Here is a 23989-nt window from a genome sequence, read left to right on the forward strand (position 1 = left end):
TCACCTAAGTGCTGCCCCCACTCATCTACCCACTCATTAATTTTAGGTTACTACATTCCCAATACTTCTCTTCTCAGTCAAAAATCTAACGTGGAACACGACTTCACTATTTCATGTAGGAGGTGGCACAATGTCATCTGCCCTCTGTCACACATTTCTGATACTTTGAACATTGCTGCAGCTGCTGCACAGGAAGTCAACTAGCTGGGCAGGAGAAGTTGCACAGCCCAACCACAGCTTGCAGGACAAGACTGAGTGCCCATGGGCAGGTGCACAGCAGCACTCCAGGGGAAGCTGCTGGATTGCATCTGCCTCTGAGTGATCAGGCCAATGAGCTCCCTCAAGTCCCTCATCAGAATTCACTTAAAAAAAAAAAAAACATGTTCAGGGACTAAAATATTAAGAGTTTTAAGATAGTTGGGCTGAGGACGTAGTTCAATAGCAGAGGCTGGCCTAGCACATGTCGGTTTAACCATCAGTAATAGAAAGAAAAAAGAAAAAAAAAATTAAGATGGTAGCAATAGCAATAAACCTAGCACAAGGCCCTTCTGAGCAAGGTCAGAGGCCCACAAATATGGTCTTATTCAAGGTTTTTGGGTGGAGGATTTGGGTCTCTAGAGTCCCCAGTGCACCATGCAGAGTCTGTGGTCAGTGACTGGATGCATGTAGGTGTCACTCTTTTTGAAAGCTGAAGTTTGAATTAGATGAACAAGGTCTGAAATAAAGCACTACCAAGAAGCAAACTTGGAGATTCAGCTGAGATTTCCAAGCAGAATATTAAGTGTAACCCCATTCTTTAAATAGTGGCATGATTCTTCATAGGAAAACTGTGAGGAAAGACACACTAAAGGAAGAACTCCTAAACAGAAAGAAGCCGCCAATGGTGATCTAAGAAATTATCAGGACATTCCCTGCTTGTTTACTCTCTGGCTGGGAACTCCAAGGGTCATGGTCATCCCTACCCTATCTGCCTGCCTGTTGATCTAGGACATGGCCCAGGTTTCCCACATGAGGAGAGGAACACTGGGAAGAGGGACCTATGCCCTGTAGGGACCCAGGTGTCCACTATAGGCGACTATCCAGTTCAGAGGGACACAGCTGATGAGAGCCAGTGGCTGTGGCATGCTTGGTGACTGGGAATCTCCAGAGAGCAAGCAGGACATGCTGGTTCACATGACATATGCCCGGGGGGCGGGGGGAGGAGGCCAGAATCACTATGACCTCAGGGTCTGCCATGTGGCTGCTTCTTCTGTGCAAATCTCCAAACTCCTCAGGGCTGGGGTGTGGGTGCCTGCATCTGCTGATGGGCTTTTACCTGCTGTGCTCCTCTGGACTAGATCACCTGCTGCTCACAGTTGTGCAAGGTCCCAGCAGCTGCTCCTCCTTGGCCTTCCCATGAACAAGCTCTAGAACTAACCCATCAGCACCCTGTGTGTAGACACTCAGTCTCAGCATGGAGCAGAGATCACCAAGAGTGGAAATCAGTTGGCATGCACAGCCCCTCTTCTTTCAGGTCACTGGGGAAGATGAGAGAGACTTCAGCCAAGCAGCCCTGCTCTGGTGCTCCAGGGGGGCTGATTGGCCTGGACTCCCTCCTCCTGTGCTCCTCTTGCACTGGCAGGTTGGGACAGGCCTCAGAGACAGGGACAGCCTTAGCCTGTGTCAGCCCCTTTGCCTCAGACCACCAAGCAGTTTACCCCTGGCCTCTGGCCCATCACCCCTGCGAGCCTGTCTGCAGGTCCCTCCCCAGCCTGTGCTGGCTCAGTCCTCCTCCCCCTCTTCATCCCCTGGAGCATGGGCCAGACTCATCTGCACCCGAGCAGTGGCCTCAGTCCTGGTGACTGAAGGACATGCAGGTTCCAACAGAAGCTACAGAGCCCTCCCAGGTACCTCTTCAACTACACACATGCAGACAAGGCACTTCTCTGGATCCAAAGATGTGCAGGTGAGCTCAGGTGGGCTCTAGACGGAGGATGAGGCCACTGTTCCTGTAGCCCTCCAAGCTGTGCTCCTAGGATATCATGGTGCTCCAGAGCCACGGGGGAGTGGGACCAGCTTCCCTGCACTCTCCTGGTCTGCTGCAGGCAGCCCTCAGCAGGCGCTAAGGAGGTGATTTCTATGTCACATCTTCATTAGATCCTGGTTTCCTTGGCAGAGTAGATCTGATGATGTCACATCCCTTTAGCTCAAACCAATGGACACTTTGGAATAAATCAAAAAGAGGTGATTCCACCTCCTCCACAGTTAGCCTCAAGAAATGACCCCAAAAGTTCTCTAAGTGCTTCAACTGGTTTTGGAGTAAAAATGTCAACATGAAGAAAAAAACTGTTTCCTAGAAATAAGCCACAAGCAAGTCAAAAATAAGGCTGCGTTCTCTCCAGTGTCCTTGGCACCTTTGTTGGGAGCCACTTGGATGTCCATGTGGGCTTATTTCTGGAACTCAGTTCTGTTCCACTGGTCTGTGTCTGTTTTTATGATGGTACCATGCTGTTCTGGTTACCATGGCTCTGGGATACCTAGAAATCAGATATTGTGATGCCTCCCATTTTCTTATTTTTGTTCAAGATTTCTTTGGCTATTTGGAGTTGTGTGTGTGTGTGTGTGTGTGTGTGAGAGAGAGAGAGAGAGAGCTTGCATTTGAATTTTAGTATTGTTTTTTACTAGCTCTTTGAAGAATATCATTGCAATTGGCAATCACATAAAATATTAAATATTTGAAGAAAAACTGACAAAAGTGGAAAGTTGCATCCCGTGGAAACTAATGAAACCTTACTGAAGACAATGCAAAAAAAAGTGTTGAGTGAATGAGGAGGGACACTGAGTGTGGTCATGCTGGGAATCTACAAAGTCAAAAGCTCCACATTTCCAGCAGAGACCCCTCCCCAGCTCTGCCAGCTCTTCTAATGCAGCCCCAGAGCTGTGTTGCTCCCTGTGGTCCCAGAACCTTCCTGCTCCTGGTCTCTCTGCACAGGTAGCATCAGTGATGGCTGGGCTGAAGGGTGCACTGACCCTGACCAATTGCATGGTGAAGAGAGAGGTGGGCTCCTCTTTAAGGCCAGTGGGGTGGCAATAAGAGAGTCCCAGGGAAGCCCAGGCACACTGTGGACCCTGGAAGACGGTGTCCAGGGGGCCTGGACTGCCCCGTCCTGCTGCTTTCTCACTGCATGGGTGGGACTGGTCTCTTCCACCATAGCTAACTCCCCAACATGCTCCAGAAATTGTTTCAGATCTCATCAGCAGCTCTCCGCTGGTCAGTGCCTGGAAGCCATGTCTCCTGTGTCTGTAGGTGTGGAGAGTGGTGACGGTGACTGAGAGACCAGTGTCTGAGATTGGGGTCTCTGATGATTTCATGGCTGTGGCATGCTTGGTGACTTGAAAGTTTCTAACCAAAGATGTAGGATGCCTGGTTGCTATGACAATGCTTTCCATAGGGAGACTCTGTTTTGAGAGTCTTATTAGCTTTGACCTTATTCTCAGGCACACGGCTCTTGGGAATGAAGGAAATTCCTTGCTAAAATAACCACAATGTTTCTCCAGTTCCGCTGCTTCTGAATCTGCCATGAATTAGTAACTTTAAACAATGGACTTTCTTGAGAGCTGCACAATGCTCCTAACATTGTACATTGCAACTGTAGAATTTAACTGAGGAAACAGCTACATACTGTTGCTAACTCTGTAAGTTTTATGGATACTAAGAATAATGCTTCCCTGGCCATACTAATGATGAGAAAAAGAGAGAAAACTCAAATTACTAAAATACAAGATGAAGAAGGAATATCACAACGAACACTTCTGAAATATAGAAGATAATTAGAAACTATTTTGCAAATTTATACTCTAATAAGACAAAAAATATCGAAGACATCAGATATTTCCAGAGACATATGACCTACCAAACTGAATGAGGATGTCATACATAATTTAAATAGGTCAATTTCAAGTAATGAAATAAAAAATGCCATCAAAAGCCTACCAACCAAGAAAAGCCCAGGACCAGATGGATCCTCAGCCCAATTCTATAAGAACTTTAAAAAAAGAATTAACACCAATACTCCTCAAAGTATTCCATGAAATAGAAAAGGAGGGAACCCTTCCAAATTCATTTTATGGGGCTAATATCACTCTGATACCAAAACCAGACAAAGACACATCAAGGAAAGAAAACTTCAGACCAATATCCCTGATGAACATGGATGCAAAAATTCCCAATAAAATTCTGGAAAATTGTATACAAAAACATATTTAAAAGATAGTGCACCAAGATCGAGTGGGATTCATCCTAGGGATGCAGGGTTGGTTCAACATATGAAAATCAATAAACATAACATATCATGTTAATAGACTTAAAAACAAGAATCATAATCATCTCAATAGATGCAGAAAAAGCATTTGATGAAATATAGCACACCTTCATGTTCAAAACACTAGAAAAACTAGGGATAGTAGGAACATATGTCAACATTGTAAAGGCTATATATGCTAAGCCCAAGGATATAATTAGCCCAGCATCATTCTAAATGAAGAAAATTTGAAAGCATTCCTGCTAAAAACTGGGACAAGACAAGGATGTCCTCTTTTACCACTTCTATTCAATATCATCCTTCAAACTCTAGCCAGAGCAATTAGACAAAAGAAAGAAATTAAAGGGATACAAGTATGTAAAGAAGAACTCAAACTATCACTATTTGCTGATGACATGATTCTATATCTAGAATATCAAAAGAATTCTACCAGAAAACTTCTAGAACTAATAAACAAATCCAGCAAAGTAGCAGGATATAAAATCAACACCCATAAATCAAATGCATTTCTATACATCAGCAATGAATCCACCAAAAGAGAAATTAAGAATACTACTCCATTTATAATAGCCTCAAGAAATATAAAAATCCTGGGAATCATTCTAATGAAAGAGGTGAAAGACCTCTACAGTGAAAACTACAGAACACTAATGAAAGAAATTGAAGAACACCTTAAAAGATGAAAAGATCTCTCATGCTCCTGGATAGGCAGAATTAATATTATAAAAAATATAAAAAATGTTATACAGGTTTAATGCAATTCCTATTAAAATCCCAATGACATTCATCATAGAAATAGAAAAAGCAATCATGAAATTTATTTGGAAAAATAAGAGACCCAGAATAGCTAAAGCAATCCTTAGCAAGAAAAGTGAAGAAGAAGGCATCACAACACCAAACCTTAAACTATACTACAGAGCTATAGTAATAAAAATGGCATTGTTTTGGCACCAAAATAGATTTGTAGACTAATGGTACAGAATAGAAGACTCAGAGACAAACTCACATAAAATATGTCATACTTGACAAAGGTGCCAAAAGCATTCACTAGAGAAAAGACAGTCTATTCAATAAACGGTGCTGGCAAAATTGGAAATCCATATGTAGCAAAATGAAATTAAACCTCTATCTCTCACCTTGCACAAAAATCAACTCAAAGTGGATTAAAGACTTAGGCACTAGAACAGAGACCCTGTGACTAATAGAAGAAAAATAGGCCCAAATCTTCACTATATCAGCCTACGATCTGACTTCCTTAACAAGACTCCCAAAGAGGAAAAAGTAAAATCAAAAATTAATAAATGGAATGGATTCAAATTAAAAAGCTTCTTCTCAGCAAAGAAAATAACTAATAAAGTGAGGAGAGAGCCTACTGATTGGGAGAAAATCTTTACCACATGCACCTCCAATAAAGCATTAATCTCTAGGATATTTAAAGAACTCAAAAAACTTAACACCAAAATAAACAAATAACCCAATTAATTAATGAGTTAACGAAATGAACAGAAATTTCACAGAAGAAATACAATTGATCAACAAATATATGAAAATGTGTTCAACATCTCTAGCAATTAGAGAAATGCAAATCAAAACTACTCTAAGATTTCATCTCATTCCAGTCAGAATAGTATTTATCAAGAATATAGGCAACAATAAATGATGGTGAGGATGTGGTGAAAAAGTTACACTCATACATTGCTGGTGGGACTGCAAATTGGTGCAACCACTATGGAAAGCAGTATGGAGATTCCTCAAAAAACTGGGAATGGAACCACCATTTGACCCAGCTATCCCACTTCTTGGTTTATACCCAAAGGACTTAAAATTAGCATACTATAGTGATGCAGACACATCAATGTTATAGCAGCTCAATTCACAATTGCTAGACTATGGAACCAACTTCAGTGTTCCTCAGTAGATGAATGGATAAAGAAAATGTGGTATATATACTCAATGGAATATTACCCATTGTCCTGGTCCTTAAATTAAAGAAGAGTAAAATTATGGAATTTACTGGCAAATTGTTGGAGTTGGAGAATATCATGCTAAGAGAAATAAGCCAATCTCACAAAACTGAAGGCCAAATTTTTTCTCTAATATGCGGATGCTAATTCACAATAAGGCGGGAGGGGGCACTAAGAGAGGAATAGTGTTACCTTAGATTAGGTAGAGGGAAGTGATAGGAGGGAAGGAGGGGATGTGGGAATAGGAAAGATAGTAGAATGAAACAGACATTATTACTTATGTATATATTTGACACATACGATTATGAAACTATGAGACATACGATTATGCAACATGTACTCGGAAAAATGAGAAATTATATCCCATCTATGTATGATATATCAAAGTGAATAAATGCATTCTACTGTCATGTATAACTAATTCAAAAAATATAAAAAAGAATTAATAAAATAATGTTGGCATAGTCTTTAATCTTATTAATGAGACATATATAATAAAGATTGTTGGTGTAATTCTGCAGACCTGCTTCTTCATCAGAGAGCAGCGCTCCACCCAACTCCAGGTTAATCCTCAAGATTTGCGTCTTTGAATCTTTTTTCTTCCAATCTCCCCTGACCCCTTGCCGGAACCAGCTAGTTTTGCCGCGCTGGTCAAGGCCTGAAGGTTCCCTCTCTGCACCCATGAGGTTCAGCAGCCGCCCTCTCTGCATCCCCTGGGGCATCTCCAGACTCCCCTGCACCCTGAGCAGTGGCCTCAGTGTTGGTGACTGGCATATCCCCGTTCCAGCAGCAGCTGGGCGCCCTCCCAGGTAGCCCTGGTACCACCCTCAGCCTCAAGCACCAGGTCTCCAGCGCCCCCTGCTGCTTCTCTGGATCCCAGGAGGCCCCGCTGATGCACAGCTCTTGCTCTTGGCTGGGCTGCCGCCAGAGGTGAGGCCAATGACTAATGTGCTGTCCCTCCCCGCGGTGGCAGCAGCCACCTTCCTCACAGGCAGCTGTGACCGGTAGGGAGACAAGGAAACCCTGGCCCGCAGACCTTGCTCTGAGCTCCTTTCCACTGATACATTTCCGGGAGGCACCAGTAGGCGAATTGTCCTGCAGCAGGGCAAATCCATGCTTGAGGGGAAGGAAACACCCGGCGGCCCCAAAGCTGAGCCACCGCGGGCAGAAGCCAGCAGGGCGCATCCCACAGCGCCTGGGGCAAATCAGCCAGAGTGGCGCGGCTGCCAGCAAGAGGTACCAAAATGTCACCGCCACTCGCGAAGAGATTTTATCCTTCTGGTCCGTAAACTGGGAACCCTGTATTCCTAGTGACCCGACTGGGGGCTCACTGCCTCCCCTGAGCTAGCCCACGTGTCCAGTGGACACAGCCTGCAGACTCACTGATGACATCCTGAGGCGTCCCCTGACGTCTGCCTCCCTCTGGAGGGTTCTGTCTCCACCCACCTCCTCTCTGCGCTGCACAGCGACACCAGCACGCGCCCTGGCTGCCCCTTCCCTTCTCCAGGTAGCACATAGGGGAGGGCGCCCACCAGGACTCCGCCCAGGGGAGGACCCCCACGAGGACTCCGCCCAAGGGAGGGCGCCCACCAAGGCTCAGATCAGCTTGGCACACCGCTCCTACGCTTGTCCCCATTCCTAGATTTCTGGACACCTCACCCTCATTCAGTCTTTTAATGTGACAACACTACTAATCATATTTTGTGAAGTTGACACATTTGTACTGCTGGTGTTTGCAAACGGAGGCCACCGATTTCTTTCTTCTTTCTTCCTTCCTCCCTCGAAGGGGACTGAGACCTTCCCTGCACCAGGCGAGTCTTGCGTGGCCTCTGCCACCTCAGTTACCTAGGGCTTTCCTATGGCAGTACCAGATCCACGATGTGAAACCCATCGCTCCAAAAGCGGCGGTGTCTTAGGGAAATATCACTTCATCTGTAACTAAGGACAGAAGGCAAGAGTATTCAACTTTTTTTTTTTTTTTTACATATTTTAACTCTTTTTTCGACCAATAATATTCTCTTTAAAGGGGCAGAATTTTATGAAAAGTAGTTCGTAAAAGTTTTTGTAATTTCATCTTAGAATACTGTGATGGTTGTTTTAAAATAAAGGTGGAAATTACACAAAATAATATGTATCCAATTAAGCAGTTTGGTGAGTAGTGAAATAAACTAATAAATAAATATTTCATATGCATTGTATTTATAATTATCTAATATACATATTCATATTGATATATTCATATCTTTCATGAATTCAAAATGAAGATTAAAATTTTTTATCAACTATAATTTATGACAGTTTTCAGTCAATATTCCATCAACCTTGGCCCCCAGGACCCCTTGTCTTATTTGTGCCACTAGATTTCTCTTTTACAAAATTTCATCTCCACGAGACATGTCACCTGCACTCTGTCTTATGGGTCTTCTGACATAAGCAGAATGATTTTGAAATTCTATCTGGTGTCTTACTATTAGATGTTTAGGCTGTTTGATGAACAATCCTGTTATGTATTTTCATTTATGAATTTCTGTGTAATTCTTTTGGGCAATTCACTAACAATACAACACTCAGAAATTTTATGTTAACTTTGTATGCTAACAGGATGGCAAATCTGCTTACAAAGTGGCTGCCTTCTGCTAGCAGTAAGTCAGAGTCCACCTACTTTATATGCTGCCAGTCACCCCATGCACTCAGTTGTGTTTATTTTTGTGGAATGGGATAATATAATGATTTAATTTTGCATTTTTAGAGCCATGATATTAAATACATCAATGTGTTTAATGGTTATTTACAAATTTTCTTGGGTATGTAATGAATTTTTGACATGATAAAGTATAAAGCATTTTTTCTTCTTTAATTTACTAACTCTGGGCTAATTTAATTGAATTGCTTCTCATTTTGTTTTTCTTAAATCCTTTTTATTTTCCTTTGTGACACTGCAGAATGAGGGGGCACACACCACCACTGAGCTACATCCCCAAACTATTTTTACTTTTTATTTGGAGACAGGGTGTAACTTAAGTTGTTGAGTCTTGCCACAACTTGCAATCCTCCTGCCTCAGCTTCCCAGTCGCCGGGATGGCTAGCGAACATAACCTGCCTGGTTTGTTGAGTCTTACACTGGCCTGGTTTTGACCTTGTCTCCCAGGTGCGAATAGAGAAAGTAGCTGGAGTGAAACTTGGAACGACGATATCACTCTAGGACACTAGAAGGCGCCGTGGGTCGGGCTCCGGGAGAGAAGATCTGCCAGGAAGCTCAGCTCGGGCCCTGGGTCCCCTTAACCCGTGGACTCCGCATCAGGTGGCAGCTCACCTGCATGAGAGCCGCGCCCGCGGTGTTGGAGTGACCGGAGAGCCGAGGCTGCCCTGCGCCGTCCTGTAGAGCAGCCCGGCTGAATGCAGCAGGCTGGGGCTCCTCTCCTGCTCCCTGCCCAGGTGAGTGTGTGGGGAGCGGCTGTACTGGGTGGGAGGGCAACGCTGAAGCTCCGCCCCTCGCCCGTTTCCAGGGGCCACTTGTCTGCCCGGTGACGGTGACTTCTGGGGGAAGTCACCTCCCCTGTAGCCCAGGGCCGCGGCCAGCTGGGTCCAGCGAAGGCACTTCCTCATACCTCCAGGCCTAACAGGTCACTGGCTCTGGGATCCCGAGCCCTGCCAGATTCTCGGTCTCCCTGGCTGGAGACAGGCTGCCCACACCAGCACAGGGGGCCAGCCCTTTGCTTCTAGGGCCTCCACATTCTTTCCAGAGGCTGCAGGTAGCCAGGGGTGGCCTTTGGGAGTTCAGGAGGCTGATCACCACCACCCGGGTAAGAGGTCAAAACCCTACTCCTGAGCTCAGAGTTTCGTTTCATTTTTAAAACTTAGGCTTATGCTAAAAATGTGATGTTGAAGTTAGTGCAGTATGTCACCAATGTGCAAATAAAAGGACAGGGTAACCACACACACACACACACACACACACACAGGAGTGTCTGAATTCCTGTCACCAGTGCTCAATTACCACACAAAATATTTGATAAAATACTGATATAAAACCACTATGATTTTATATGAAAATATTAATATAGCAGCAAAATATAAGGAGAAACTTTTAAAAAGATTAGAAATGGGAAATTATGTATCTCTTCCATTGAACTTTGAGAAAATTCTAAAACAAAACACATAAGCATTAAAAAAAAGTGGCTAACTTATGAAATATGTGTCTGAGGTGAGCACAGCTAAGAAGCTCCAGCTCTGGCACACTCTCCAGGACCTGGGGGCCACACCAGCTCCAGGGCTCACCGTGCACGTGGCTGAGTTTGCTACAACCTCACCACACTTAGGGGATTCTTCAGGTAACCTGACCACAAGGGCTTTAGTGCACCAGGAGTAAACTGCCAGAAGACAACCCTGAGGTTGCTGAGCAAGACCTAAGGTCCAGCAGAGAAGAGGGCTCCTTACCACCCTGCACCCAAGCTCTCTGGCACAGCATCCCCTCCACATCCAGGGTCTGGGAAGCCATGAGAGATCCAGGTCTATGAGACACCTGCACTGGAGGTCAGCACCAGACCCCACCCAAAGACTTTGTGCTCCATTCTCGTAAACCAGGCAACCCCAGGGCTGAGGCATGTCAGAGGCAGATTCAGGAGACAGCTGACCTTGTGGGAAAGACACCTTGACAGCAGAGCAAGATGGCTGGGAGTCAAGCACTCAAAGCCCATAGACATCACAGTTCTTTTATTGCACCATTAGCTGCTGAAGGTGAAAAGTCACATTTCTTTTTTCTTTCTGATTTCACAGCCCCTTGCTCTGTCTCCAGCTGAGCAGTTATACTTCAGTGACTCCCAGGAATGCCTTTCCCTTGGGTTCTGTCTCACTGTTGGAATCTACCTGGAGTTTCTTCATGGTCACTACTGGAATCATATCTTCTATTGACAGAGGACCTTTAGAGACACAGTGGGAAGTCTTTAGCTGTCCACACTGTCCACACCTCGCCCTGCTCCTCCCCTGGCTTCTCAGAACTCACCTGGGCTCTGTGTGGTCAGAGATTCAGCAGTCAAGGCTCACATCTGCAAAACCTCACAACTCAAGGTGACACTCCCACATGCCTAGGATCATTGCAGCCCTCAGAGCCAGTCCTGTGAGCTGCAGCTGCAGCTGCAATGGACACACTGTGTTAAGGACTCCAAGGAAGGGACCCAGGCCAGGCCCAGACCTCTGCCACCCCAGTTCTTGACATTTGCCACAGAACTGCAGGTGAGTCAATCAGCAGGGCCAAGGTAGAGGTTATTTCAGGACAGCAAAGGATGCACACCCACAGGGAGTGTGTCTGACCCGACGCTCAGGGAGACCAGTGGGTTCCCAGGCACGAGCACTCCCTCTGGTGTGTGAGGGTTCCCGGGTGTGGGCACTCCCCTCCCACATGTGAGGGTTCCTGGGTGCGGGCACTCCCCTCCCATGTGGGAGAGCTCCTAGGTGTGGGCACTTCCTTCCTGTGTGTGAAGGTTCCTGAGTGTGGGCACTCCCCTCTGTGTGTGAGGGTTCCCAGGTGTGGTCACTCCCCACCTCCTGTGTGTGAAGGCTGGTGTTCTGAGGAGGCTGGGATGTGATCCTAAGCAGGGAGCCACAGTAGATTTTGCTTATATAGGAGATGTTTACAAACGTCCCCGGAGATCAAGTCATGGTGAACTCCCCTTGTGCCTGGAGGTCAGATGTCCCTCTTTGTCAGGGTGTGGCCATTAATCACTTGTGGGCATGGTGTTCAAGCTCTGCAGGTGCTGGCAGCTTAGTGACCACGACCCATCTCTCCTTAGCACCATGGTGTGCTCTGTGGTCTCTGCCTGGAGCAGCGGGCATGATGTGACTGCCGTGTCCTCAGGGGCTCCCTTCACCAAAGCTCATGGGCCCTTTCGGTTGCCCGTCTCAGCTACAGCAGGCTTGCCTGGGGTGGTGGTCACCCCTTGGTTCCTATTTTCAGAGACTGTTATGTGTGGAGTCATCACAATCCTTGTGACAAGACATTCCAGTGTTTTCTGCTTACAGTAATTGACAGAATTGCGGAGGCAGTGGGGCTGTGCACTGCTGCTGTGGAAAGCATGATCTGTGTCGCTGGGTCTTATCTGATGGCTGTTTTGCACACTGCAGAGTGTGCACACGGTGAGCCGCAGCCGGCTGTCTTGTTCTAACTGTGACAATGAGCACATGTACACAGGTATCTGTGGGAGCTGAAGAGGGGGCTGAACAGAGGCGATTCAGCTCCAGCACAAAGCACAGTTTGAATTCTCATAACAAGGAGATACTGGTTCCTGTATAATTCATTAATCATTAAAAACATTTTGACTTCTTGAAATGTTAAAATAGACACTATAGTCACATGCAGTGGAGCACACCTGTAATCCTAGCAGCTTGGGAGGCTGAGGCAAGAGGATTGCAAGTTCAAAGCTAGCCTCAGCAACTGAGCGAGGCCCTAAGCAACTCAGTGAGACCCTGTGTGTAAATAAAATTCAAAAGCTGGCTGGGGATGTTGCTCAGTGGTTACACACGTTGGGTTCAATCCCCAGTATAAAAAAAAATACAATAAATCTATATAAACCCACATGGCTATAATCACTCAGAAACAAAAGAAAAAAGAAAAATGGATGCAGGTAAATATTTAATATACTAATATGAAAATAAAATACCATTAATGCAATATTTAATATACCATTAAATTATACATACTTCTATTATTCAAGTAAAGATGCCAATAAATGAGATGTAAATCTGAAATTGTGCCATTGCTTCACAACTCTGTGGCTCTCTGTGACCATGGGGTGTATATTCTATGGGGTGAATTTTATGGCATGTTGTATATCTCTCTAGAGCAGTGTTCATAATGAATGGCTCAGGTTCTCCTGTAGGGTGAAGGGATAACTTTATTAAAACAGTCACAACATTTTCCAATAATCCTTATAAAGATTGCAATGGGGTTTTTCAAGGTCCCAGATATCCTTACTCACTAGCATGTTTTTTTTTCTGTCCTCCAAAGCCTAGAAGCCAGGACCATGGCGTGAGGAACAGGCTGCAGTCTGCGTCCCAGCTGGGGAGCCCCTGGGTGGGCAGAGCTGGCACCTCCTGTCAATGGCAGCTCCACAGCCCAGAGCACAAGGGCAGTCCAGGCCCAGCCACCCATCAGAACAGGACCGCCCCTCCTACAACACAGCACACCTGGGCACTTCACCAGCTTCTTCATCCATCAGCGCCTATCTTTCCTTAACCACTCAACATAACGATGAAAGGGAAAATTCTGTTTATCGTCAGCTCCTTACAAATCATCAGCAAACAAACCATGTTAGAAACAAAGGGCAAAAGTCAAACTCAATAATTATTGAGTACTCTGCTTAATAAGTGTCTCGGGGAATGGGACCAGAGTTCCAGCAAACCAGCCCTGGAGGGCATCCCCTGCCAGGGCCCGGTGCTCCCTGTGGTCCTCCCTGAGGGCTTCTCCCTTGTGCCCCTCAGCTCTTTCTCAGAGTCATGTCCCTTCTGGGACCAGTGTGGGACCCGATGCTGCAAAGCACCAAGTGAGCCTTCTTGACAGCCCAGGATTCCTCAGCATCACCTGAAACACAAATGCAACAAATTGAGCAAGACCTGGAGACAGAGCCCTTATTTCAGCTGAACCTGGTGGCTCCTTAGCAGAGCGAACTACTAGAGAGACAGGCCCCAGCCACTTCCAGGACTTGGAAGAGCCCCTGAGGACAGACACAGACCATCGTAGGAAGAGAGAACTTCTGTACCCATAAAATTCACCTAAGGAAGAAAGTACAATGACCCAGTGAAAAAACACTGGAATGTCTTGTCACAAGGATTGTGATGACTCCACATATAACAGTCTCTGAAAATAGGAACCAAGGGGCGACCACCACTGGGGTGGCTCCCAGTTGAGGTCCCCTCTCTAAGCCCACCTTGGACTCCCACAGGTGACAGAGCACTGAACACACAGTTCAAGGAGAGCACAATGAAAGGCTCTGACCTCACCTGGAAAGAAGCAGCATTGCTCTGCTCCTCATGCCCACCCTGCACAGAAACAATGGAGTCCATCAACATGGACTGAGATCTCTAGAACCATGAGCAGAAGGAACCTTTCCTCCTTTTTAAGTTGGTTAGGTCAGGGTTTTTCCACTGCAGTGTTCATTCTGCAAAGAGGAGGACACTGGAGACTAGGGAGGGGGCTGCCTTGGGCAGGCAGTGGGGTCAGAGCAGGTGGGACCAGAGCCAGGCACAAGGAGGGTACGCAGGAGCAGCACACAAGGACACCAAGCTCCCAAGGGCAGCCTGACCCTCTCATATTTTTGGTCAGGGTCTGGTAGGACTGCTGGGCTCGGGGCTTTACTTCTGTGGTTTGTCTGTGGTCTCACAGTTTGCTCCCTAACTCACAACACATCTGTGTGACTATTCAATGACAGGAGCCTGTGTCCTCCTGAATGTGCTGAGCTCCAGCTAAGTGGCCACAGTCTTTTCGATTTCTCACGACCATTTCAGCCTCGGAGGACCCACACTGCCTGCTGGGCACCTCTCCTATGCTCTTTGGGGCACAGTGTGAATGTGTTGAGGCTGCTCCCGGAAAGTGGGGTGACCTTGTCACAGGGACAGGACTTTCCTGAAGCTGGCTACCCTCAGCACCCTCTGGTTCTTTGGTTGGATTGATGTTGAAATGCACCTTCCTTGTTTGAGGTCTGGAGTCTGAACATAGCTTTCATTATCACAGGAACATTTCTAGAAAGTTCTGTGTTGCCTTCAGTGCCAAGAACACTGAACTCCACCAGGCGACCAGCACGCTGGTTTCATTAAAGAGGTTCGTGGCATAGAAATTAACTAGTGAGATCAAAATTAAACACACAGACTCAATTACCTTTTTCTATGACCAGGTCCAAGACGGCTCTCACCTCTCTGGCTCTCACCTCGAACCACCCGGTGGGGCAGCAAGGCTTACTCAGGGCTAGCAGGAGAGAGAGAGAGAGAGAGAGAGAGAGAGAGAGAGAGAGAGAGAGAGAGAGAGAGAGAACACCAGGGAGTGGCCTTTTATTGGGGAACAAGAAATTCAGGGGAAAATTCCATCCAATGAAGGTCAAGGGGGGCAGCATTCCAAGGTCAGGGACAGTGATTGGCCTCAGGATCAGTGGTCAGTCACACCCCCACACAGACAGGCTCTCGCACCTGGAGAGGGTGGGGATAGCTCCGACACAGTTTGGCCAGAATGCCTCACACCCAATCCGGGAAGTGCCCAATCACGTGCAAGAATGGTTTCCCACACTGAACCATTGCTCAACATGGGTGGGATAACAAGTCTGGAGGCCCCCTGAGTCTATGGATAGATGATTTCCAGTGAAAGAGGGTTCCACACAGAGTTATTATTTAATGATACCAGTATTTGTGTGCAGTCGGGGCCAAAGGTCTTTAATTGGAAAACGGCTCCTTACCCCACACCCAGTCCTCACTCCAGGCTCTGTCTCTGGGTGGCTCTCTATGCTGATGCCAGCAGGGAAGTCCAACTTTCTCTTCATCTAGATTTTTCCTAGGCAAATGGGTGATCCCAGAATGCAGGCCATTTTCTCTTGTTGGTGTCCACCTGGGACTGCAGTGAACACTGGGAGGGTCAGGTCATGTTTGTGTTGCTCAGCTTTTCATTCCAGTGGCAAAAATCCTCACATGACCAACTTAAAGGGAGAAACGGTTTATTCTGCTCATGGTTCCAGAAATTCCAGTCCATGTTGGTGGACTCCATTGTTTCTGGGCATGGTGGGCAGAGGGGCAGAGTGATGCTGATCTCATCATGGCATGTGGAGCAGGGAGACAGAGAGAGAGGAAAGGGCCAGGGATAAGACTGACATTTCCAGCTCATTCCCTCCACACAAAGTGATCTACCTCCTCCAGCAGGCCCCACCTCCTACAGTTTATACCCCTAACAGTCCATTCAAATATGGCCCCATCAGTGGATCAATCCATTGATTAGACAATCACCCACATAACCCAATCACTTCCCAGCACCCACCTCTGAACGGAGCTATACATGGACAAGGTCTTCAACACAGGAGCCTTTAGGTGGCATTCTAAATCCAAATACTAACATCACTGTGTAGTGTTTCTCAGGTTTTCAATTTTCTTGGAAAAATTGGAATATGGAAGGGAAAACGTGTTCAGTTCAAAGGCCCCCAAATCAAGCTTACGCAGTACTTGTGGAGAATTTAGAAGTTATTCCCCATATATTGATTAATAAGCAATTCCATCTCAATTCAGTTGTCATAAGATTTGCAGCAGGTTTGCTTTCTAGCAAAACCACCTTTATTTCCCTGCACAGCACACTGGGCGCTCAGCGCGAAGGCCGGCTCTTCCGCGGAGCGCTACTTGCGGTGGTCCTTCTCCCCCAGGAGCCACAGTTTGGCCTTGTACAGAGTGATGTCCTTGTAGACCCTGAAGTGGTTCAGCCTGTGGTCCTGGAGCTCCGGGCTGACCTACATGGATGCAGGGGCAGCAGAAGCTGGTCAGGAGGGGGAAGACCTGGACCCAGTCGGGCCTCCTTGACCATGGGTGACCCCAGGGCTCTTCTGCTCAACGCTGCTAGTGAAACTGTGACACCAGCGCTTAGAGCGTCCTGAGAGCAAGGGGCGTCACCTCCGCAAAGCTGGGGCTCTGCCCTGCCCGCTGCCTACATGGAGGGCAGCCTGCCTCCCCTGGGAAGTCCTAGGTTCTGAGGAACTTGTATCAAACGGTTCACTGTGTTTTCTCTCATTTCCTGGTACCTGGTCTCATCCCAGCTTCCTTCAGGGAAAATGGAAGCTGAGAAGTGGCCCCAACCCCCTGGGCCCCAGGAAGCCGGACTGCAGCACATCTGTGGCTGGTGCCCCTGGCTGCGTGGACACAGGGAAGGCCGACTCCTGGCTTCCTTCCTGTGAACTGTCCAGTCCTGCAGGACTAACGGAGCAGGGGCAGCTGCTTGTCCCATCGTGGCCCAACTGCGCTGCAGTTCACTTCCCTTTCTACACCGTTTCCTCTTCCTTCTGAGGCAGGGGGCACCACAGCCAGGCTGCCCAGAGCCAGCGGGCCTCTGTGCTGGGGTGCCAGGGACAGCTGGGGGTGGTGCTGTGCCTTTTCCCGGACAGCATCCGCACACACTAAGTGTTCAGCAGGTGCTTGAATGGAAAGGGAGTGTGGTGGGGGGTCACAGCAAGCCAGGGGGAGGGAGCACCTCAGCACATGCACCTTAGAGAAGCTGCCCTGAGAGTCATTCAGGGACTTGCTCGTCCCATCCCAGTCTGCAGGTGTGTGAGTGTGAGTGTGTGTGTGTGAGTGTGTGTATGTGTGTGTGTGAGTGTTTGTGTGTGTGAGTGTATGTGTGTGAGTGTGTGGGGGGAGTGTGTGTGTGTATGTGTGTGTGTATGTGTGTGAACGTGTGAATCTGTGTGTGAATGTGAATTGTATGCGTGAATATGTGTGAGGATGTGTGTATGTGAGTGTGAGAGTGTGTGTGTGAGTGTATGTGAGTGTGTATGTATGGGCGTGAGTGTGTGGGTGTGTGAGTATGAATGTGTGTGTATGTGTAAATGAGTGTGTGTGTATGTGAGTGTGTGTGAGAGTGTGTTTATGTGTGTGAGTGTGTGAGGGGAGTGTGTGAGAGTGTTATGTGTGAATGTGTGTGAGTGTGTATGTGTGTGAGCATGTGTGAGAGTGTGACTGTGTGTATGAGTGTTGTAATGTGTATGTGGGAGTGTGAGCATGTGTGAGAGTGTGTATGAGTGAGAGTGTGCGTTATGTGTGGATGTGTGTGTGAGTGTGTGTATGTGTGTGATTGTGTGTGTATGTGTGATTGTGTGTGAGTGTGTGAGAATGTGTGTGTATGTGAGAATGTGTGTGTATGTGTGAATGTGTGTGAGTGTATGAGTGTGTGAGAGTGTGTGTGTTGTGTGTGAGAGTGAGTGTGTATGTGGGAGTGTGTGAGAGTGTTATGTGAATGTGTGTGTGAGTGTGTGTGTATGTATGAGTGTGTGTGACTGTGTGTGTGAATGTGTGAGGATGTGTGTGAGTGTGTGTGAAGGTGTGTGTGAGTGTGTATGTGTGTGTAAGTGTGTATGTGTGTGAGTATGTGTGTATGAATGTGTTGTATGTGTGTGTGTGAGGTGTAAGTGTGTATATGTGTGCATGAGTGTGTATGTGTGTGAGTGTGTGTGCGTGTGCATGTGTGAGTGTGTGTGTGTGCATGTGTGAGTGTGTGTACGTGTGTGCATGTGTGAGTATGTGAGTGTGTGTATATGTTTGTGTGTATGTTTGTGTGTGTGAGTGTGTATGAGTGTGTGTTGGTGTGTGTATGAGTGTGTGTTGGTGTGTGTGAGTGTTTGGACACACATCCCACATGAGGATATATTTTCAGCAAGTGTTACCCAGAGACACAAGGCAAAGAGGTGCCCACTGAGCATTACTTACCAGGGGTCCCTGGGCTGAGGTTGGGGTGCTCTGAACAGGGCCAGGTCCTGCCAGGGACAGGGTCCCCACATTGGGGCCCATGGAGCACATCAATCACGTCCTCTGCCCCAAGCACAGTGCTCTGAAAGCCCAGCTTCTTTACCTTTGATGTTCCCACAACACCTGGATCTAATCTGGGGGGCTTACTTCCTTGCTTGCTCCCTGTGCCACCTGAGGGCATTGTCCCCACATGTGTGATGGACAGACTGAGTGCCGGCAGGCCCCTTGGGACTCAGACACAGCATTCTATCCTGGAGGCCTGGAAGGGTCTAAGCAGGGCAGGCCTGGCTGGGCCCCACACTCGTCCTTCCTGTTGTGTGTGCTGATGGCAGGAGACTCCCTGAGGTGCAGGGAGCAACCTTCCCATGGTGCATGAAGCCCCCAGCTCTCTGGAGCTTTGCTAAGATGCCCACTGTCCCCTGGGCTGACTTGTCTTCACCAGGCTCCCTTTCCTCCCACCTCCTTCTCACTGGACAAGTACTCTCCTGGACCAAACTCCACTCAGGCCATCCTCCTCTTAAACCAGGCCTGACTTAGGGCCTTCTGTGGTGACCTCTGCATAGTCCAGTTTCAGCAAAACTCCGGCTGAGCAGTGTAATGAGAGTCAACACCACCCTGTTGACTGTCCTGGGTGTCTGTGGGCTCCTTGCCGTCTGTCCCCCAGAGCAGGTCTGGTCCCTGCCCTGCCTTCAGCAAGAATCCAGCCAGGTCATCTTAGCCAGGACCCCTCACCCAGAAGTTCCCCCCAGTGATTTCCCCCCCACACCTCCATCCTTAGCTTGTCCAGCTGCCCAGTCTCTCCCACCCTGCTGGAGCCTCTGCCCTAGCCACAGCCCCCCTTGGATCAAGCCTTCCATGTGGTCTTTAGAAATCACTGATCCCTGATTCTTTATTCATGTACAATCAAGGTCTTGAGCAGTTTCCTCTGAAGTCCCAACTTTGACTGATAGTTAGATCTCCATGGCTGTCCCTTGCCTCCATGTGGCCTTGCTTCTCCAGCTCTGAGCCACACCTGCTTTTGGGGTGAGCTCTTCTCTGTGAGTGGTGGGCCCCATGGAGACGTCCTCCTGTCTGGAGCAGCACCTGACTGTTCCGGGCAGGGCTCAGGGACTCCTTTCCGCTCTTCTCCATCTGCATCACAGGAGCCTGGCCACGTTTACTGAGCAAGTGCTGTGTGCTGGGCACTGTCCCAGGTACTGCTCCTCTTAGCAACCCTGTGAGGCAGGTTCTGTGGTGTCCCCATTCATGACCAGGATCAGCACCACACAGTGGCTTAGAAACTCACCCCAGGTCTCAGGATACCAAGAAGGACAGAATTCAAGCCCCTGCCAGCTGGCTGTCCACTCTGCTCTCAGCCACTGCCCGCACCACCCTGTGTTCCTACTGCTGCCCAGAGTGGGGGCCTCGCTTACCAAAGGTTCTGCCTCCCAGCCGATCTGACTTTCTGTCTGTGTCTCTGGGTACTTCTTCCGGGGTCTCTGAGCAGCATGGTGAACGAGATTCAGAAACCTGACTGGGAGAGGAGGCTCAAGTTAGAAGCTGCCCGTGTCCTTTTCCTGGCCACACCACTCCAGGGCCACAGAATTCTGTGTGCAGAGCCAGGGTCTGAGACAGGGGCATCTGGTTCTCAGCCATGTGTCAACAAATGTGTCGAGTGCAAACTGTGCCAGGCACTGTTCTGGACCCTGGGGCAGGGCTGTGACAGACATGGGTCCCCGGGGAGTCCAGGGCAGGCAGGAATAGAGGTCAACTCCTCTGTTCTCAGAACATGTGGGTGCTGCCCTCTTGCACCTCTCTATCATGCGGGGTCCTTCCACAGCCTCCCGCCTGACACCCTGGACCACCTGTGCCCACCTGCCCCAACAGTCCCACATCCCCTGCCTGATGGAGGCACCTGTTTTCCATGCTGTCGCCCATGATCCCACCCCCCCACACTGGTGGAGGCACTTACAGGCTGCCCTCTTGCCTTTGCCTGATTGTGTTGAGACCCCCAGGCCCACCCCACTGCCTGTCACCAGGTAAAGTGGAAACATGAACAGGACTGTGTTTACTGAGCATGGTGAGGCGGGTTCAGCTCTAAGCACCTGTGGTGTTTTGCTTGGTCCTTCCAACAACTCTAAGAAGTGGGCTGAGAGGTCAACAACCTGGCCAAAGCCCACAGTTAAGGAGCGGCAGCACCAGGACATGAATCTAGTTCCTAGGCCTTCAGAACCCGTGTGAGTAATGTCTGAACATTTGTGAATGAATGACTCCTATTTTCAGGCCATCGGGGACTCTTGTGGATGACAGTAATGAGTTGGCATGTGTTTGCTCATCAGTCTCTCTGAGCCTGGTCAGTAGAGTCTAGTCTCGAGACCACAGCAGAGGACCCTAAGGTTCCCTGCAGCGACTCTGCCTGCGAGTTCTCTGAGCCCCCTGCCTCTCTCTGCCCCACCTCACGCAGTCTCCGACCTCAGGACTTACCATCTTCAGGTTCCTCCAAGTTATCATGCCACGACATGGGCTTCTTGGTGATTGTGTGAACTGGAGAAGAGCAGGGACACAGTGCAGGTCAGAGCACAACCCCTGCCTCCCGCCACTCACCCTAGACCAGGCTCTCATTCTGCACCCACATAGTGCCTGGGCCTGGGGGGTTCTGGCTGGGTGCTGGGAACAAGGTCCCACGCTCTCGAGGACTTAGGGTCTGGCCTGGCACTGTCCAGGGAAGTGGCCACAAGCCATAGGCTACTAGGATTTATGTTTGTTTATTCATTCACTCATTTATTTATTGCAGTGAGCTAACCCTAACCCTAACCCTAATCCAACCCTCTTTTCTTTTATTTTGAGAGCGGTCTCTGTTGAGGTCATCCTTAAAATTGCAATCTCCCTGCCCCAGCCTCCCTGCTGCCAGGATACAGGTGTATGTCACCATGCCCAGGAGTAAAAAGTCTTCTGAGCATGCACCCCTAAGATATGAAATGTGTATGTCATCTGTATGTAATATTATCTGCATATTAGAAAAATATAATATTTTTCTTTACAGTACAAGTAAACAGAAATGCAAGCTACAGTATTTTCTCACTTCACCACAATGGTCACATGAATCCTGTGCCCAAGGGAAAGAACTGGAGGAAATCACTTTTCCCAGAATGAATGTGGCCTGAGGGATTATTTAGCTTGTTGGAATGAACCAACCTAAACAGAAGTGAATTTTTCTGCTGAAATCAGTGGTGGGGACAGAAGACAGCCAGAAGAGTTCTAAGCAAAATCAAGTCACTAAGTCTCCTGCAGATGGCCAGGCTGCAGGGGTGCTGGCTATGGAGGTAGAGAGTTGGGGGTAGCTCAGGGAGGAGGAGCAGGTGGGCAGGTACCATAGGGGGCTGTGGAATGAGCCGTTCAGAGGTAAAGAGGAGTTTGAGAGGGAGCCTAGCAATGGTAAGGGGGTGGGGGGCAGGCCCTACTGTATTTGTGGAAGGAATTTGGAGGAGGTGAGGCTGGAGAGGGGCAGGTCCAGTAGCTGTCCAGAGGGTGGAATTAAGTGAGATGTGGGTACACCCCCAGTGTATCATGGAGTCTTTCCCTGAGGTAGGAACAGACAAGGGTCAGGGCAAATGTGAAGCAGCAGCCATTCTGCTTCTGTGACTGCCAGGTGTGTGGACTGAGGGATGGAGGCCGGGGCTGACTCAGGCTTCTCACCTGGGAGGGATGGGCCCAGCTGCCTTGTGCTGCCACAGGTTCTTCTGGAGAAGCAGAGGGTGGGCAAGGGATTCAAGGCCCCTAGCTTTCCCGAGGGCCAGTTTGAGGTCCCTAATGGTGAGTCCAAGGAAGGTAGCTGGGAGGTGGTCATATGGCAGATCTGGAGCTCATCTGAGGCCCAGTGTCCTTTAGAGGCTGCTGATGCTGCAGGATGAGATGGATCTCACCGGAGTGTGCAGGGTGAGAGGAGTGGAGGGGAGGGTGCTTTTACCTGGATGACAGGGAGCACTGCCCAGAGCCCACTCTCCCGACCTTTCCAAAGAAAGGGCTATGATGATATTAAAATCCTAAAAAATCCTTTAGTGTATGAAAATGAAACCAAAATATAACAAAAACAAAATATAAAAGCCCTGAAAAATGTAATTCAATCAAAAACAAAAATATTAAAAGCCATTTCCAGTTGGGTGCCATGGCACATGCCTTTAATCCCCAGAGCTTGGGAGGCTAAGGCAGGAGGATTGAAGTTCAAAGCCAGTCTCAGCAACTTAGGGAGGCTCAGGTCTCAAACAGAACATAAAAAGAGCTGGGGCTTTACTGAGTGCCCTTGAATTCAATCCGTAAAAGCATTCCTTTTTACATGCAGTATGTTTGATCTCATCATGAGGTGGATGCATTTCAATGCATCTGATGTGTCTCAGGAGGCTGGGCAGCCCTGGAATCCACCCTTTCTGAACACCAGAGATCAGGGCAGGCCTCTCCCTGCTGCCTGCGCGCCCACAACCCACCCCTCAGTGTCCCACCTCTGTTCCCCCAGTCCTCACCCTTGTGCCGGGGATTCACGTGGTACTCCGTGTACAGCTTCTGCATGTGCAGCTCTTGCAGGTACTGTTCCCGCAGGAACTGGTTCTGATGAACCTGGTCCTGGATCGCCCTCTCCCTCTGGTGTCTAGCCATGGCCTGGCCATGCTGGTGCTGTGGGGCTCTCTAAGTGCCCTCTGGCTGGGGCGGTGCCAGGTCTTCTGCCGTCTCCTGACAACAATGTCCCAGCTGTCTACTGGCAACAGAGTCCTGGTTGGAATGCTCCAGTATCCAGCCCTGGACCTCCCCTGGGCAACCCAGTCCCCTGACTCCACCCACTGCCCCCAGATCCCTCCTCCCAGGGTCCCAGGCAGGCACTGGACTCACCTGCCCCAGCTTCTCAGGTCAGAACCTGGGTACTAGAGCTGCCCTTGGACATCATCAGGGAAGGGCTCCAGGTCCAGTGGGGAGGCCCAGGTAAGAGACTGACAGCTGGATCTCACCTTGGCCAATCATTTCCTAAAAAAGATTTAGGTGGTATCCAGGAAGGGTGGATTCCAGGCTGAGTGTGGGGCTGTCATCCTCCTGTGACCCCTGGGTCCACCTGCTCAGGCTGCTGGGAAGACAGTCCCAGGGACTGTGACCTGCACCCACAGTGGGGAAACCATCTCCCCTGGGTGAGTGTGTCAACCATGCTGCCTGGTTGGGGAGGCTGGATTGTGGGTGGGACTGGATTATGGGGACCTAGTAGGGAGAGCTGGGAGGAGGAGAAGGGGT

General features: G+C 48.6%; 1 protein-coding gene and 2 long non-coding RNA genes across 4 annotated transcripts; 1 reads left to right on the top strand and 2 right to left on the bottom strand.

The window, feature by feature from the left end:
* Positions 1 to 6707: 6707 nt before the first annotated feature.
* On the bottom strand, positions 6708 to 9712 carry LOC124093899 (uncharacterized). Its single transcript, XR_006852072.2, has 2 exons — positions 9579 to 9712; positions 6708 to 8203 (listed from the first exon to the last, which is right to left on the bottom strand). It is a non-coding gene; the product is annotated as an uncharacterized LOC124093899 (long non-coding RNA).
* LOC124093898 (uncharacterized) lies at positions 9588 to 14955 on the top strand. 2 transcript variants are annotated; one of them, XR_006852070.2, is made up of 3 exons: positions 9588 to 9700; positions 11042 to 11497; positions 13269 to 14955. It is a non-coding gene; the product is annotated as an uncharacterized LOC124093898 (long non-coding RNA). The 2 variants fall into 2 exon arrangements; XR_006852069.2 differs by lacking the exon at positions 9588 to 9700 and adding an exon at positions 9817 to 10068.
* Positions 14956 to 16623: 1668 nt separating this feature from the next.
* On the bottom strand, positions 16624 to 23368 carry LOC124093915 (cilia- and flagella-associated protein 144-like). The gene is made up of 4 exons (XM_046446442.1): positions 23236 to 23368; positions 21203 to 21262; positions 20152 to 20252; positions 16624 to 16734 (listed from the first exon to the last, which is right to left on the bottom strand). The coding sequence occupies exons 1-4, from the start codon at positions 23366 to 23368 to the stop codon at positions 16624 to 16626; spliced, it is 405 nt and encodes a 134-aa protein (XP_046302398.1).
* Between the last annotated feature and the right edge of the window lie 621 nt (positions 23369 to 23989).

Source organism: Marmota monax, unplaced genomic scaffold, assembly GCF_021218885.2.
Source record: "Marmota monax isolate L192 unplaced genomic scaffold, Marmota_monax_Labrador192_F-V1.1 WCK01_AAM20220418_F8-fsc00442, whole genome shotgun sequence".
In the NCBI taxonomy this organism is placed as follows: domain Eukaryota; kingdom Metazoa; phylum Chordata; class Mammalia; order Rodentia; family Sciuridae; genus Marmota; species Marmota monax.